Source organism: Amphichorda felina, assembly GCF_050947745.1.
Source record: "Amphichorda felina strain 45539 chromosome Unknown scaffold_6, whole genome shotgun sequence".
NCBI classification, from domain to species: Eukaryota; Fungi; Ascomycota; class Sordariomycetes; order Hypocreales; family Bionectriaceae; genus Amphichorda; species Amphichorda felina.
In genome coordinates, this window is record NW_028145044.1 from 2,356,837 (window position 1) to 2,371,463 (window position 14,627).

General features: G+C 55.7%; 3 protein-coding genes across 3 annotated transcripts; 2 read left to right on the top strand and 1 right to left on the bottom strand.

Moving 5' to 3' along the window:
- Window positions 1–7,511: 7,511 nt before the first annotated feature.
- Window positions 7,512–9,380, top strand: PHO89 (phosphate transporter; the record flags this gene model as incomplete). Its single annotated transcript, XM_083195977.1, has 3 exons — window positions 7,512–7,973; window positions 8,029–9,127; window positions 9,184–9,380. 3 exons carry the CDS (start codon window positions 7,512–7,514, stop codon window positions 9,378–9,380), a joined length of 1,758 nt encoding a protein of 585 aa, XP_083048993.1.
- A 473-nt stretch (window positions 9,381–9,853) lies between these two features.
- On the bottom strand, window positions 9,854–11,768 carry ACO1O0_006593 (uncharacterized protein; the record flags this gene model as incomplete). Its single annotated transcript, XM_083195978.1, has 6 exons — window positions 9,854–10,186; window positions 10,287–10,484; window positions 10,562–11,036; window positions 11,138–11,344; window positions 11,428–11,511; window positions 11,611–11,768. The coding sequence occupies 6 exons, from the start codon at window positions 11,766–11,768 to the stop codon at window positions 9,854–9,856; spliced, it is 1,455 nt and encodes a 484-aa protein (XP_083048994.1).
- An 840-nt stretch (window positions 11,769–12,608) lies between these two features.
- ACO1O0_006594 (fungal specific transcription factor domain-containing protein) lies at window positions 12,609–14,554 on the top strand (the record flags this gene model as incomplete). Its single annotated transcript, XM_083195979.1, has 2 exons — window positions 12,609–13,080; window positions 13,194–14,554. The coding sequence occupies 2 exons, from the start codon at window positions 12,609–12,611 to the stop codon at window positions 14,552–14,554; spliced, it is 1,833 nt and encodes a 610-aa protein (XP_083048995.1).
- Window positions 14,555–14,627: the final 73 nt, after the last annotated feature.

The window sequence follows — 14,627 nt, forward strand, 5'->3', positions numbered from 1 at the left end:
CGCTTTTTCGCCCGCGTCAATCCACAACCACGAGACCGTGAAGCGCGATCTACCACATGTGCAATTGTTCCAAACTGCCATAGTGTTGGGTTGGTGGGCATCAGTGTGCCGCTGTGCACATATCTAGAACCTGTGGCCTACGTAAACTTGACCAGAATTAACCTAACCCTCCTCATCCTACCAAACGCCAAACCCCAAGCTTCGCCCGTAGGGCTCTCCTCGTTGATCCCACCTCGCCATACAACCTGCTCATGTCGTACCACCGGTCCGTATCAAACTGAGTAATTGAGGAGTGCTCAACCCCAGGCCCAAGGTACACAGACTTATTGCCCGCATGCCCCTTCTCCAGCCCATATACATATCCTGCATGCGCTCCCACCCGTCCTTGTTGTCTTTGATGTACCTTCGCACCTCGATCGGGTTGCCTTCTTCATGCTCTCAAGTCCAAACTGCGCGCAAATGGAAGGCCACTTGCTGAGCCAGCAGTGCAGCGCCTGCTCAAGAGATTTCGGCGCCCAGGCGGCCGAGCTTGGAACCGTCCTCGTGGAAGGGAGGGAACGAGGTAGTCCGGGGTAATCGTGTAGAAGGTGGTAGTGGTACGTTTTAGCGCTGGTCTAGTTGATGACAAATTCAAGGACCAGACATACGGCGTCGGCGATCACGGTGGCGCGCTTGAACATGTCGGTGTCTCGCGGACCTCGACAGCCTTGTCAGTGTTGGCCTTAAAGGTTGTAATTGGCCAATTCCAAATCTATGGTAAGCTCTGTATGATTTCTGGCCGCATTCTTAGGTAGATGACATGTGTGAATTTTTGAATTCCCAGAGTGTCTACCAGCTTGGTCTCAACTTCATGCTGGCTGTCCCTGAGGAGGTCGATCCCGGCTGTCACCACCAACCAGTCATCTCGCGACCATGACGTCTTTCTAGACTCAATGATCTGTTTGTCAACGCGTAAATGCCTTTCTCAAGTCTTTTCGCCGTATGGTCATTCAGCATCTTACTCACAAAGCCCAGCTAATCACATCGCTGGCGACGACTTTGCCACCGCCCATGGTGGCAATTAAGGGCTGGTGATTCCAGCTTGTTTGTTCTAAGTCAAAAACTTACAAAGCCTCCTCGACTCTCCCCACTGGATTATTTTGATCCCTAGGAACTTTAAACAATCTGGCAGCTCTCCACTTCCCTACACATCGGTATGGTGATGTCGGCCCTGCCAAGGGTGAGGTTTCCTGGGGAACCAACCCCCCTTGACCGGCGGCGTTCACTACAATGTCCAATTTCACATCAGGCACTGAACTAGTTAAATGTAGAGGTGTTGAAAGGGAGGATGCCTCGCATAGATCTCAGTTTCATGATAACTGATAAACACACAGTACGTGATTGTGTATTGGCAATAATGAGCTCCGGCCGATGTTTGGTAATGTAACATCCCAATGAAACGGACCATCGGCTGTGAAAGAGGCAGATTGCAGCATCAGTCTCAATACCATTCTGAGGCCTTCTAGAACTGGCAGTAATAGTATTAATACAGTACTCACTGCATTAGTAAGGTGGTATATGGTGCAAGGCACGAATACTTCGTACCTGAGATTTCTACGAGCACATAGAGAGCTAAAGTATGTGATAATTGCCCAACTCTTAATATCATGCCCCCAGTAGAAGAAATATTAAGACTTTCAACTCAATGGATCGGGAGAGTTTTCACTGATATACATGTACAGCAATTCGAATCTGTCGGTAACTACCATTCATATTGTCAAGCCAAACCAAGACACACACACTTCAAAAACGTAGAACTAAGGATTTGAAGAATAGACACTTATAGATATGGCATTGATATACTTTATTATACTACTTTTAACCTTAGAATTGCTAAATACGTCGTGGCGTTCTTGGTCTGATTTTACTGTCGTAGGACGTTTATGGTCTAGGGTGGCACGCTTTGAAGTGGTCACGACTAAAATAATTTGCATTGGAAAATTGCTAGCATATGATATAGGCTTTAATTTTCTTCGGGGGTTAAGAAAAAAAGAGTTACTTGAAGAGCAAAAAAAATGATGGTAAATTGAATTCGTGCTATTTGCAGTCAAACCGACATCATGTGGTCACCCGTAACCCTTTTTTTACCCCCTGGGCTGACACTATGTAGAGATGTCGACTTGGCTGGGGAGAAGCTGTGCTGCGGTGATGCATCCTGTACTTTAATAAAAGTTTCTCTTTTTAATTGTAACTGGATCTGGCTGGCCCGCCATTTATGCTGTTGATACTTCGCCATGTCTGGGGACGCACGCACAATATCGGAAGAAATGAATTAACTTGAGGGCTATATTTTTCAACGAAGAAGCGATGATATATATACGTGTATTTCTCATAAGGGTGTATAGAGGGGGAGATGGAACCTTGATCTTGGTCGCATTGGCCTCCTCCCTGAGATAGTGATTCTGTTAATGCTGGAAAGGGACAGAACGGAGAGACGATTCTATTTTTTTCTTCAGCAGAATTCAAGTGCATAAAACTTTATTAGAGTATCAAACCTCCAATGCTCTGGTCGCTGGTTGCGTTTGAATCTAGCAAAATAATATGTCGTCAGTGTTTTGATGCCCGTTTGTCACTCCTCTTCCCAGGAAGGCACTTTTATCTAGAGCTTTGTCAAACGTACCTCGCGGGTAGATCAAAGGGCCTAAAATTTTGTAAAGAAAGAGAGAAACTCACTGAGATGGGAAACGGGACACAGAGACCTCATCCCGGATGGGAGTCTTTCGAGATTCACGATGGGCTGGTATATCGTGTGACTTTTTGAAGCCCTCTGGAAGCGCCTCACAAATTTGGAATATGAAAACAAGGACCGCTTCAGAATACTGTACCTGATAAGGCAGCGGGGTGAGTCATACGATGAAGAGTTGCCCTGACCAACGAAGATCTTGGTTGCGCCAACTTCACTCGGGCCCAGCCTCTCCTGTGGACTCCCGCTGAAGCCAAAAAATTTGCGACAAGTTCTCGCCAAAATACTTTTAGTCAAAAAACTGGACTAAATTGGCTGACTACAAACGGAGATCCCCGAATTCAACAACAAAGCAGGTCATTCGAGGCGCAGAAGTCGTATCACCTCACCAATACGAGCCAATCCAGGCCTGGCCAAGAAATACACATCCTGCTAGTATGTCGGAAGCAATATCCGTACATCGCTAATAATTGCTGTGCCTCATAATATTGGAATACTAGCAAATCGCGCCCAGCAATGCAACGGCCAGATCCGTCTCTGGGGGGGCTTCCCAAGGATGCGCCAAGTCTGGTAAACTGAGACGGTTTTGCGGCGGCACGTGTAAATCTGCACCGCGACGCACGTGCAGAACTGAGACCCCCTTCTCTTAGTCCTTAGTAGTCCTTCCTTTTTTTTGCTGTCGTGCCCGAGACATTCTAGAAGGATAGGATGCAGGGTGGGGGAAGATGGGGGTTCGTGAGCTGAGGACGAGTAGAAGCGCCCACGTGTACCCCAGGAACCCTGGGAAGGCAAAATTGCAGCGTGGTAATAAACCGGGTTTCCGACGCGTGTAAGCTTAGAAAGAACCTTAGGTGGCATGATGCATGCAGGATATACTCACGAGAGGCGTAGGGTGATGGTCTTTGGGACCCTGCATCGTCTGGATACGGGCTAAGGTAGGAGAACTTCGAGAAGCTGAACGCCTGTTTGGGTCTTGGATCTGTGTATTGGTTCCTGCCAGCTCGCAATCCTTACCAACTGGGTAAGTTGATACTAGAAGGGAAGACGGCTGGGGCTTCTTCCATGTGAGGTGATGGCAAGGCACTATGGTCCTTCTCGTTTCTCTCTAAAGCTGAAGCACGGCAGTATACAGTTTACAATCTAAGACCTTTCTAGGAACACGTGTATCACTGGGGGATCCAGGCTCGATGCGACTGTTAGGTGAGGCGCTGACTAGTGTCTCTTACTTTAACTTAAAATCGATGGTGCGAGAATCTAATGCGAGCTTGAGCGCGGCAAGATCTTGTAACCGCGATGGCTCAGTGACTACGAGCAATTTCCGCACAGACGGGATATGTCCTCGAAGCGGCCCTGGATGCCTATTCCCGGAGGAGCGTTGAGAATCATACTGCCGACTCAGACGCCCTGCGGAGCCCACGTGGGCGGGATATTATTCAGAGAATCCAACATGCGGCCCATGGAGCCCCGGTGTCCCGTTCCGCCCCCTGGTCGATGGCTTGCGCCAGAGACGAGAGGCTGACAACGGCCGCGCCCGGATACGTACCCGTGCTTCTGGAGCTCCACCACTAGGGGACGATGCGGCTGTGATGACATGATTAGACGCTGGCGCGGTTACGCGGTAGTCCGGGACTCGGTTGGTCGATCGGTGATGACAGACGGAGAGTTCCTTGGAGCACTAGGGTCGCCATAGTTCCCACGAATTCCATTGGATATCAGATCATCGTTCGAGCTTGGCATCACTAAGACTAAAACTGAGCCAAGCCCTAGCCCGCCGAAGTTCCATCTTGAATTCTTGATACCATCATGGAACGTGGAGTTCTTCCAGCAGGAGCTCGGTCACTTGAACGCAGGGTCCACCGGGAGGATGAGAAACGGTCGTTGCCGCACGTGCAGTAGTAATACACCTCAAAGATGGCCCGATCACACCAATATGGACATCTTGGCAATAAGTGATGAAGAGGGCCAGCGCACTTGCGGCAGCGCTTTTGCTTACCCTCGTCCTTGACGGCGGGTTCCGGAACATCGCTGTGGGCCGTTGTGAAAGTCGTGGACTCGTGGCAGCCCAAAAATCGTTCGGTTACTGTTTAAGATTCCACGCCACAATCTGATACCAGACCAATCTCCACGTTGCCACGACGCTACGCAGACACCCCCCAGATCTGTCGTTCCTGTCTCTGACGATCTCTTGTCACGCCACCGGACAGAGCGACAGAGCGTGTCATTGAGGCGACGATCAGGACAGTCCTCCTGGTCGAGCTTCGTCATAATCTGTAGGGGGCATGTAGCATATTCGCCAGGAGGCAGTTGGCATTGCCTGCTGGACCGGCCGCTCGTTTCCTCCATCATTGCGTCGCTTACCCGAGGTGGTCGGGGACGGCGGGCGACGTCTCTGGCTGTGCCATGGCGTTGGCTTTGCACCCAGAACTTTTTTGCTTGTCCTTGTGGTCGCACCAGAGCGAGTCGCGAGAGAGAGCACCTCATGTGCCGACAGCTAAGGATGCGATTGGCTTGTGGCTGACATTTGGGCGATTTGGTGGTGAGGGGAGGCACCAGACTCAGGGTCGACAGGAAAACGTGGCCAAGGGAAGACATCTGTTTGGTCGGATGGGATGTGGGGACTCATACGGCGTTAGCACTCTGTGGTGCATGCTGGCAGTGGGAGTGTTAAGGCTTGATCAGCCCTGTAAGGGTGGGCGACAGCCCTTAGGAAAAAGAAAGCTGGCGTTTGGCAGCTCGCACTTGCATCCCCCCTGCTGCACCAACCGCTCCTACACGTGTATGGAGAGTTGCTTGTCATTGGCTGCGCCAACTTGAGATCTGCCGCGCCCAGACTCTGACTTCGGGGCCAAAGATCCACTGATCCCACTCCCCCCTGAATAAGGTCTTTTGGCTTTTGGTCGTGGCTTGTGGTTGGGTGGCGCGAGGGAGAAAAAAAAAAGCTTGGGTTTAGAGTTGTTTTTTTTGAGGGGTGCCCCAGCATGCTCAACCTGCGATGGGGTGTGACGGCGCCCATCTAGTTAAGTGGCGTACAGATTATTTGCCCGCAAACCGTACCGGAACAAACGAGCTTTGGTGTGCCAAGTGACCTTTACTGGACCCTCATGGAGTCCACATGAAAGTATCCGTGTGCTGTGCTTTCATGTTTACGTATTTTCGATTCCATTGTGGGGTGGCGACACTCTGGGCCCCCGAGTCAACTAGGCTAGGAATTTTCGCAAAAACCTAGTGATGCAACAACGGGCAAAGGAACCGCTGCTGATACGGCGAAAGCCGCGAATGTAGCTTCTCCAAGTCGGCATATACTAGCAAAGAACGGCGACAGTGCCATTCCGAGGCCAATTGGATCGATCGGACTGAGCCACCGAAGGATGCTCGCTGGGCTGGCGGTAACAAGTAGCTACTATTAGTAGTGATTGTGTGACAGAGTGGTCTTTACCCCCCCTATCGTAACATCAAGTGCACGGGGTGCCTTCCTGATTATTGGCTGTTGCAGCCTTGGTTTGAACTTGGGAGTTGGATCAGCGCCTTTCGCGTCGTCATTAGGAGTCCACTGTGGGCGATCTAGAGACTCGCCGCGTTGCGGGCATCGTCATCTGTTTGATCTGCCTCCTCTGTGGATTCTGGGTATTCTGTCTGATGGAGTAAGCCTGCAGTTGGTGAGAGGTATCTACTCCGTAGAGATCGACTCATCTACGGAGTACTTCGTACCTAGTAGTCTCAGCTCAAAGGCTCTTGACAACCTCGGGCATCCCACGGTGATGGATGCACTCCTCCACTACTGGTACGCGCACACCCCCCTTGCAGAGCTTAAAATCCCCCCACACACCATCGGCCAGACGCAGACAAATTCAACGACGGAGACTTGCCCAGGCTAAGTGGGCGAGAGGGTCGTTTTCGCCCGTCCACAGTGGTCCCAGACCCCTAATTGTCAAGATCGCCAGCGTGAGTCGCAGGAGATCGCATTGGCCTGGCGGGAGGAAGTGATATTCAGGACCCGAAGCACAGCCTCAGAATGAATCGCAGTCTGACGGGCCACGAGCCAAGACGGTGCGACGAGATGACCACTTACTTGTAAGAAGAAGTAGTCGTATGTTGATGGTTTCGCACGGATGAATTTGCGGTGGCCGCGTCCATGGGCTCGTGTCGCAAGAATCCCACTCCAGTATCTGTGGTACACGGGGGTTTCCCGGCTCGTTAGCACTGACAGTAGTGCCATGGTTGGACCTGCCTCGCCGTGACAATCGGAAACTCGTCTTGCCCTTAGCTTTACCCACGCTCCCCGCTACCGACTGGAGATACACCTCTATGATCCACCCCGAACCCTGGCGGTCTTGGCACCCGCCCACTGCCTGCACCGGCCTGCGCGACCTGCACCTTCCTGGCAAGCTTGCCCTCCCATCCCACTTGCGGTTGCGGTTTCCAGTATCTCCCACCGTCGTGTTTTGTATATATTCCTCATTGTTCTTCTGTCCCCCTTCCTCCCTTCTTTCCTCTGCAGATCGCAACACGCACTCAACCGCCGACTCTCCTCCTAGGCTTAGGCTTCTGTCCTGCCTTCCCACCCCACCTCGGGATCAGGGCTGTCTTTCCTCCCTCCTCCTCATCTAACCCGCACGACGTTGAAACTCTACCAACGCCTCTCCTACTCTTACTCCTAGTGAGGCTTAACGTTATCTACCCGCCCTTGTTTTCCCCACGTCAACGACTCTCTCCGCAACACTCGATATAACAACTATCGTCAACGAGAGATCCTATCTTTAGAGGCAGCAACCCCACAAACACCGCCACTATGGTTCTTCACCAGTACGATTACCTATTCGCCATCGGCACCATTTTCGCGTTCCTTGACGCGTGGAACATTGGTGCCAACGATGTGGCCAACTCGTGGGCCTCATCCGTCTCGTCCCGCTCCCTCACCTACATCCAGGCCATGTGCGGTGCCGTCGTCCTGGAATTTGTAGGCGCTGTGGGTGTTGGTGGCCGTGTCGCCGACACCATCCGGACTAAGGTTGTCGATGTCGCCGCCTTCGAAGAAGCCCCTGCGCTGCTCATGCTCGGAATGACCTGCGCCGTCATTGCCTCCTCCCTGTACCTGACTATGGCCACCAGGCTTGGTATGCCCGTCTCCACCACTCACTCCATCCTCGGTGGTGTCCTGGGTATGGGTGTTGGTGCCCTCGGTGGTAACGGTGTCATCTGGGTCGGCTACAAGGACGATGGGTCTGTTAACATCACGAAGGGTGTTGTCCAGGTTCGTAAACACTCTGGCCACACTTTTGGAAATGAGAATTCTAACAGAGAAACAGGTCTTCCTCGCCTGGATCATCGCCCCTCTTCTGTCTGGTGTCGCCGGCGCCATCGTCTTTCTTATCACCAAGTACGGCGTCATGTTGCGCCAGAACCCGACCATGAAGGGCCTCTGCGTCATTCCCTTCTACTTCTGGCTGACTTCTTCCCTCATTGTCATGCTGCTCTTGTGGAAGGGTGGAAACTATGAGGTGAACCTTACCGAAGCTCAGATCCCTGGTGTTATTGTAGCTACCGGTGCCGGCTTCGCCCTCCTTGTCACCATCTTCCTCGTCCCATGGATCTACCGCGTGGTCATCAAGGAGGACTGGCAGCTCAAGGCCTACCACATTGTCCAGGGTCCCCTCCTGCTCCGCCGCGGCGAAGTGCCCCCTCCCCCGGAGGACTTCCAGGGCGTTGTCCGTAACTTTTACGATGGCCACCTGACCAGGGAAGAACTCGATGCTCGCCGCGCCCAGCAGGCCGCCGAGCACTCTGTCGATGGGGACGTCGAGGCCCAGCACGAGAAGAAGGCGGCCGACGCTGCTGGATCTGAGACCTCTGTCAACGCTGAAGGGGCGGAGGCCGAGCGCAAGGCCGGCACCTACCTGAGGGAGGATGGAATTATTGGCCCCAAGCCCGAAGGTCCCTGGTACACCTCTAGCGTTCTGTTCTGGCGCCTGAAGTGGCTCTTATTCCGTGGCGTCGACATTGACATTGTCTCCCGCCAAAAGACCGAGTCCGTCCTTAGTGGTGACATTGAGGAGATCCACGCCCGCAGCAGACATTATGACAACCGCACCGAGTTCCTTTACACTTTCCTCCAGGTTCTGACCGCCTCGGCCGCTTCTTTCGTCCACGGCGCCAACGATGTGGCCAACGCTGTTGGCCCTTACGCGACCATCTACCAAGTGTGGCAGCAGAATATCGTTCCGGAAAAGTCTGAGGTTCCTGTCTGGATTCTGGCCTTTGGTGGTGCTGGCATTGCTATTGGTGTCTGGACCTACGGTTACAACATCATGTCTAACCTGGGTAACCGCATCACACTCATGTCGCCTTCGCGTGGTTTCTCGATGGAGCTTGGCTCTGTTATCGCTGTTGTCGTTGCAACTCGTCTGGGTATGTTCGCCCCGTGGCTGCTTGTTTCAGAGAAGTTTAACTAACAATCCTCGCAGAACTTCCTGTTTCCACTACTCAGTGCATCACTGGTGCCATTGTCGGTGTCGGTCTCTGCAACGGCGACTGGAGGGCCATCAACTGGCGCATGGTTGCTTGGATCTACCTTGGATGGTTCATCACAGTGCCCACTGCTGGCCTCATTTCCGGGTGCCTCATGGGCGCCATCACTTACGCTCCCAATTGGTCATCGTAAGACGCGCTTGGTCTTGGTTTCTGGTTTATGTTGGGAGAGTTGTGCTTTTTATATTAGATGATACGGATATTCTATGTTCTCCCCTCGGTTGGATCGAGGGGGAGAAATTTGACATTGGTTGATCACTTGCGGAGTGACAGATATGCTAATGGGGAAGCCGGGGGAGTTGAAGGTGTTGCAATAGATAAATATACCCCAAATGGAATTCCAAAGATATTCTCCTAGCCTACTTTGCCCTATGTGACTGCAAGGTTGATTATTTTACATCGGCTAACCGGTCCAGCAGCCTTTCTAGCCATATGGAGCTGTAGGCAGTGTGGTGTTGGTTTGGGTTGGGTGAATTTCAGCGACGGACGAGGTTGTGGATTGAGTTTGTATTAAGGGCCCTCGTGTGCCATGGTGCCAATGACTAACTAGTTGATACACGTATCCAAGTACAAGACTGCGGCTTTGAAAACCCAAGCCGACGCCGTTTAGTACTGGAACCTGAAGGCGGGGTCCTTTGTGCTGAAGACACGGGCGGTGGCCTCGTCGACGGGGCCGGTCCTCCTGTCGCGGCGGCGGTTCTCCCACCTCATCCAGAGGCCGTAGGCGAAACTGACGAAGGAGCCGAGGGCGGCCATGGCGAGGTTGACGCGCAAGCTGGTCAGGTAGCGGGGCGCCTCGCGGGACAGGTAGATGTTGCTGGAGAGGAGGCCGGCGCAGTTGCCGACGGAGTTGTAGACGCCGACGCTGAGGGCGCGGGCGTTGAGGTTGGGGATGTTGGCCATGGTCCATGTTGCGCCGAGGGGGGTGCTGGGGTAGGCCTGAGGGGGGGGGGGGGATGTGGTTAGCCAAGGGACGGTGTGCCTTTGAATACGGCCCTGTCGGACCGCACCGAGTCAACAAAGCTAGGGGAGTACTCACACCCATGGTGCAGAGGAACATGGCAAAGTAGCGGACGCCCCAGTGGACGTTGCTGGTGGTGCAGAACAGGATGATGTAGCCGGCGAAACTGAGGATCAGGGAGCCGCCGATGTGGTAGCCGCGTTCGCGGAAGTGGTCCGAGGAACGGCAGAAGCTGATGAGGGTGATGGCGCCGACGAGGGCGGGGGCGATGGTGAGCTGGGGGGAGGATGGGGTTAGTTGCGATAATAAGTCATGGGGGGCCTCCTCCTCAGGGGGTGCGGTGGGCCACTTACAAGGTTGGTCCTGACGGTGCTGAATCCCAGGCCCTTGACAATCATGGCCAGGAAGTTGGCGTTGGACGTCAGCGTGACGCCCTGGATAAAGGTCGAGATCAGCCGGATGTAGATGTGGGGGGACCTGAACTCGATGAGGAACTCGGAGACGGAGTTCTTGGCCTCCTCGGACTGGGACGACTCCATCTCGATGCGCCGGCGGGCGGTGGCCTTCTCGTCGTCGCTGAGGAACCAGGCCGACTCGGTGTCGGAGGGCAGGTAGAAGTAGACGACGACGCCCCAGATCATGGTCAGGCCGCCCTCGAGGAAGAAGAGGTACGACCAGCGGAAGTAGCCCGACGTGGGCTTGACCTGGAACATGCCGAAGGACAGGAGGCCGCCAAAGGCAGACGACGCGACCAGGGCGCCGTAGAAGATGCCGACGCGGGTGGAGAGCTCCTGGCGGCTGTACCACACGGAGAGGTAGTAGAAGACGCTGTTTTACCCCTTGTGTTAGTACATATACATGCAGATGTGTGATGGCCAGCAAAAGGGGGGGGGAAGGCTCATGGATGGGAGCGTCAGGGGCAGACTTACGAGGCGAGAAAGCCAGACTCAGCCACTCCGACAATGACACGGCAGGCAATCAGAGATCCGTAGTCCTTGACAAAGCCGGTGGCCAGGGAAGCAGCCCCAAAGGTCAACAGCATGGCAGACAGGGAATAGCGGGCGCCGATGATCTTGGTGACGACTGTGAAGAGGGGGCCGAGGACGATGAAGGGGATCTGATAGTAGGTGAGGATCCTGCGGTGGAGAGGATTAGCTGCTGTTTCCGGTCATGCTGGAACTTGAACATGTTCCTCGGTTGGTGAATACGGGCTGCTTACTGGTTGAACTGGTTTCCCACCAGGTTGAGGTCGCCCTCCAGGCCAGCCGTGTTGGCATTGGCAAGGTTACTGCGGTCGAGCGAACTAACAGCCAAACACACACAAGTCAGCACTCCGAAGTCGGAACCCAGCCCGTCTTGGACGACTGGTTTTTTTTTTTTGTGTTTCTAAGGCATTGCATACTTGAGCAGATAGGCGAATGAGAGAACAGGCAGGAGGATGAAATCAGCCTTGCGCCTCAGGGAGCGGACGACAGCCGGGTTGAGGGAGACATTGTCGTCTGTGGTATTGATGTCGGCAGCCTCAACCTCCAAGTCCTTCTCACGAGAAGAGTGGTCCATGGTGGAGCTGGTGGGGATTGCCTATACTCGTATCCGTACCTAGTCCAGGAAGGAAAAAAAAAAGGACGAGCTTGCTAAGACGAATTGCAAAATGGGCTGGTCGTCCAAAGATGATTGTGCACCACGTGGAACCCCTTTTATATATGTAAGACGGATCGGGGAGCGTGTTGGTTGATGGCAATACCACCGGCCCTGACAAGTTGCGAATGCGGGGGAGAAGAGCTTCTGCTCCAGGATGCAGCACCATAGTGTCAGCATATCAGAGGGCCAGAGACTCCAGACCCATGCTATCTCGCGTACTTATTATGGGGCGCCCTCGAGGTCTCCGCAACCTTTATCGCTGTATCAGCGCAGGGCCTGCAAGATTGCTGGTGGCCGTGAGCCGCGAAGCCGGGAATCTCGGGATATCCTATCCTCAGGACCCCCCTGGGCATCGGCTTCGCCCTCGGATCTGAAATACCTCTCCACCTACCCCAGGATCTGGCGACACGTTCCATGGTCCATGCAGCCCACTCTGTCCATCCACGTTGCCGCCCATGCGGTCTTGCACACCACGCGCATGAGTGATCCGACCAGTACTCGGCAGGGCCGACGAACACCGCAGGCCTGCGAAGCTTGGTGAGTCTGCAGAGTGGCCGAGGAACCGACTTGGCTCCCCCCCTTCCTGTCGAGTCGAGTCGAGTCCCCCGACACACCGCCTCCTCTGGAGGAGTTGCTGAGAGCTGCTGCTGACATGGGCATCACGCTGGCAGCCGTCGGCGGAAGACAAAGTGCGATGGCAGGCGACCGAGCTGTCGGTACTGCACACGCCGGAAAATAGCCTGCATATGGCCCCCGTCCATGCTGACGACCCAAGGCGCTGGTCCTGGTGCCTCCGATGCCGCCTCTGCGACATCAGATGCCATCGAACCGGAGACATCGACCCCAGAGGGAGGAGGAGCAGCAGCAGGAGCAGCAGCGGCGGCGGCGGCGGCGGCGGCGGCAGTACCGCCATGGTCCAGCTCCTCCCCGTCCAGCCGTAGCCAGAGGGCCATCCCCCTACCGAGCCTGGCGTCTCTGTCCCGGACCTTCGACCTGTTCTACGAGCGCCACTTCGCCGTCGACTTTTGCTCCTTCGACTACCGGCGGCACTTCGACGCCCAGTACGAGGAGAAGCCCTTCCTGGTCGTGTCCATCATCTCCCTGTGCGCCCAGTATCTCACCCCCGAGGAGGCCTGGAGGGACTACGGGCTCAGCACGGGACGCCATGTATGGCGCCGTTACCTATCTCTGGCACGCTCCCTGGCCAAGGAGCTGTCGGATACGCCGACCGGTACGTTTCCAGGGGCCGGTACTCCGTATCAGTCGTCTCTGCCACCACCTGTTGTGCATCAGCAGGGCCTGCAGGGCAGCCTGGGCAGACATGGAGCTAACGCACGCGTGCAGTACCCAACATCCAGGGCTACCTCGTCCTGGCCCTGTCGGAGCTGATATCCAGCACCGGCTGCAGCCACTGGCTGTATGCGGGCACCGCGATCCGCATGGCGCAGATGATGCGGCTCAACAAGGAGTACCAGCAGCGGCACAGCCTGCACGAGCAGGAGATGCGCCGGCGCACCTTCTGGGCCTGCTTCCTCATGGACCGGATCCTGGCCTACTTCCTCAGCAAGCCGCGCACGCTGTCCCTGGGCAACATAGGCGTCGCCCTGCCCAGCACCGACGTGTCGGTCGTGTACAAGGAGCCCACCAAGGGCCTCTCGCTGGGGAACCTGGTGACGACCAGGCACAGCCCCTCGGATGTCGGCCTGTCGCCGTACTTTCTCAAGTCGGCGTGCCTGTGGAGCGACATGGCCGACATGAACGTGTGCCACCAGCGCTTCATCGACCCGCTGGCGCCCCTGGACCCCAAGAGCCTCTTCTTCCGGCGCAGCAAGGCCGTCCACGACTGGTCGGCGTCCCTCCCCGCGGGCCTGCGGTGGTCCGTCGACAACTACACGTCGCAGTGCGGCCTGGGCCAGGGACGGCTCTTCGTGGCCATGCACCTGCTCCTGCGCAGCGCGCTGTGCATCGCCCACCAGAGCTATCTGCCTCACCTGGACGGCTGCTCCGTGCTGCTGGACCACCTCGACGCCGCGGGCTGGTCCCTGCTGCGCCGCGAGCCGGCCCTGATATCCACGTGCGTGTACAGCGCCATGGAGATGGGCGAGATTGCGCAGCAGGTGCTGGGACTGGACCTGGAAGACGGCCAGGAGCCGGCCCGCGAGCCGCACGACCACCTGGGCATCCAGTCGACGTGGCTGGTGTGCTCGCTCCTCCCCGCGGCCAACGTCTTCCTGTGGCTGTACTACGCCAAGGACGGCGACTTTGCCGGCGAGGCCACGCGCGCCGCGGCCAAGACGTACCTGGACACGATCCAGTCGCTGCTGTCGCGCTGGCGCGGCCGCTGGGGCATCGCCCAGGAGTGGCTGGCCGGCCTGCGCACCATGGAGGTGACGTACCGGGCGGCGTACCTGGGCGAGGTGCCCCCGCACGCCGAGATCGAGGAGCTGTCGCCCGCGTCGCACCGTGACCGCGACGAGGGAGACCCTTCTTCCTCTGCCGGAGGCGACTACAGGCCCAGGCCGGGCGACGGGTGCCCGCCCGTGTCCGGGGCGTCGAACCTGTACCACAGCCTGCGCATCATCACGACCGAGTCGGCGCCGATCGAGGACATGCAGTCGGTCTGGCTGTACCTGGCCGGGGGGTGGTCCAACGAGATGGGCGATCTGCTGATCCCGGGCGTAGGCGTAGACCCTGCGTACTGCTAGTTTCCCATGGGTGGTGGATGTACATGTGCCCGCATGGTCTATCTAACTACATGGTGATATATATATATATTAC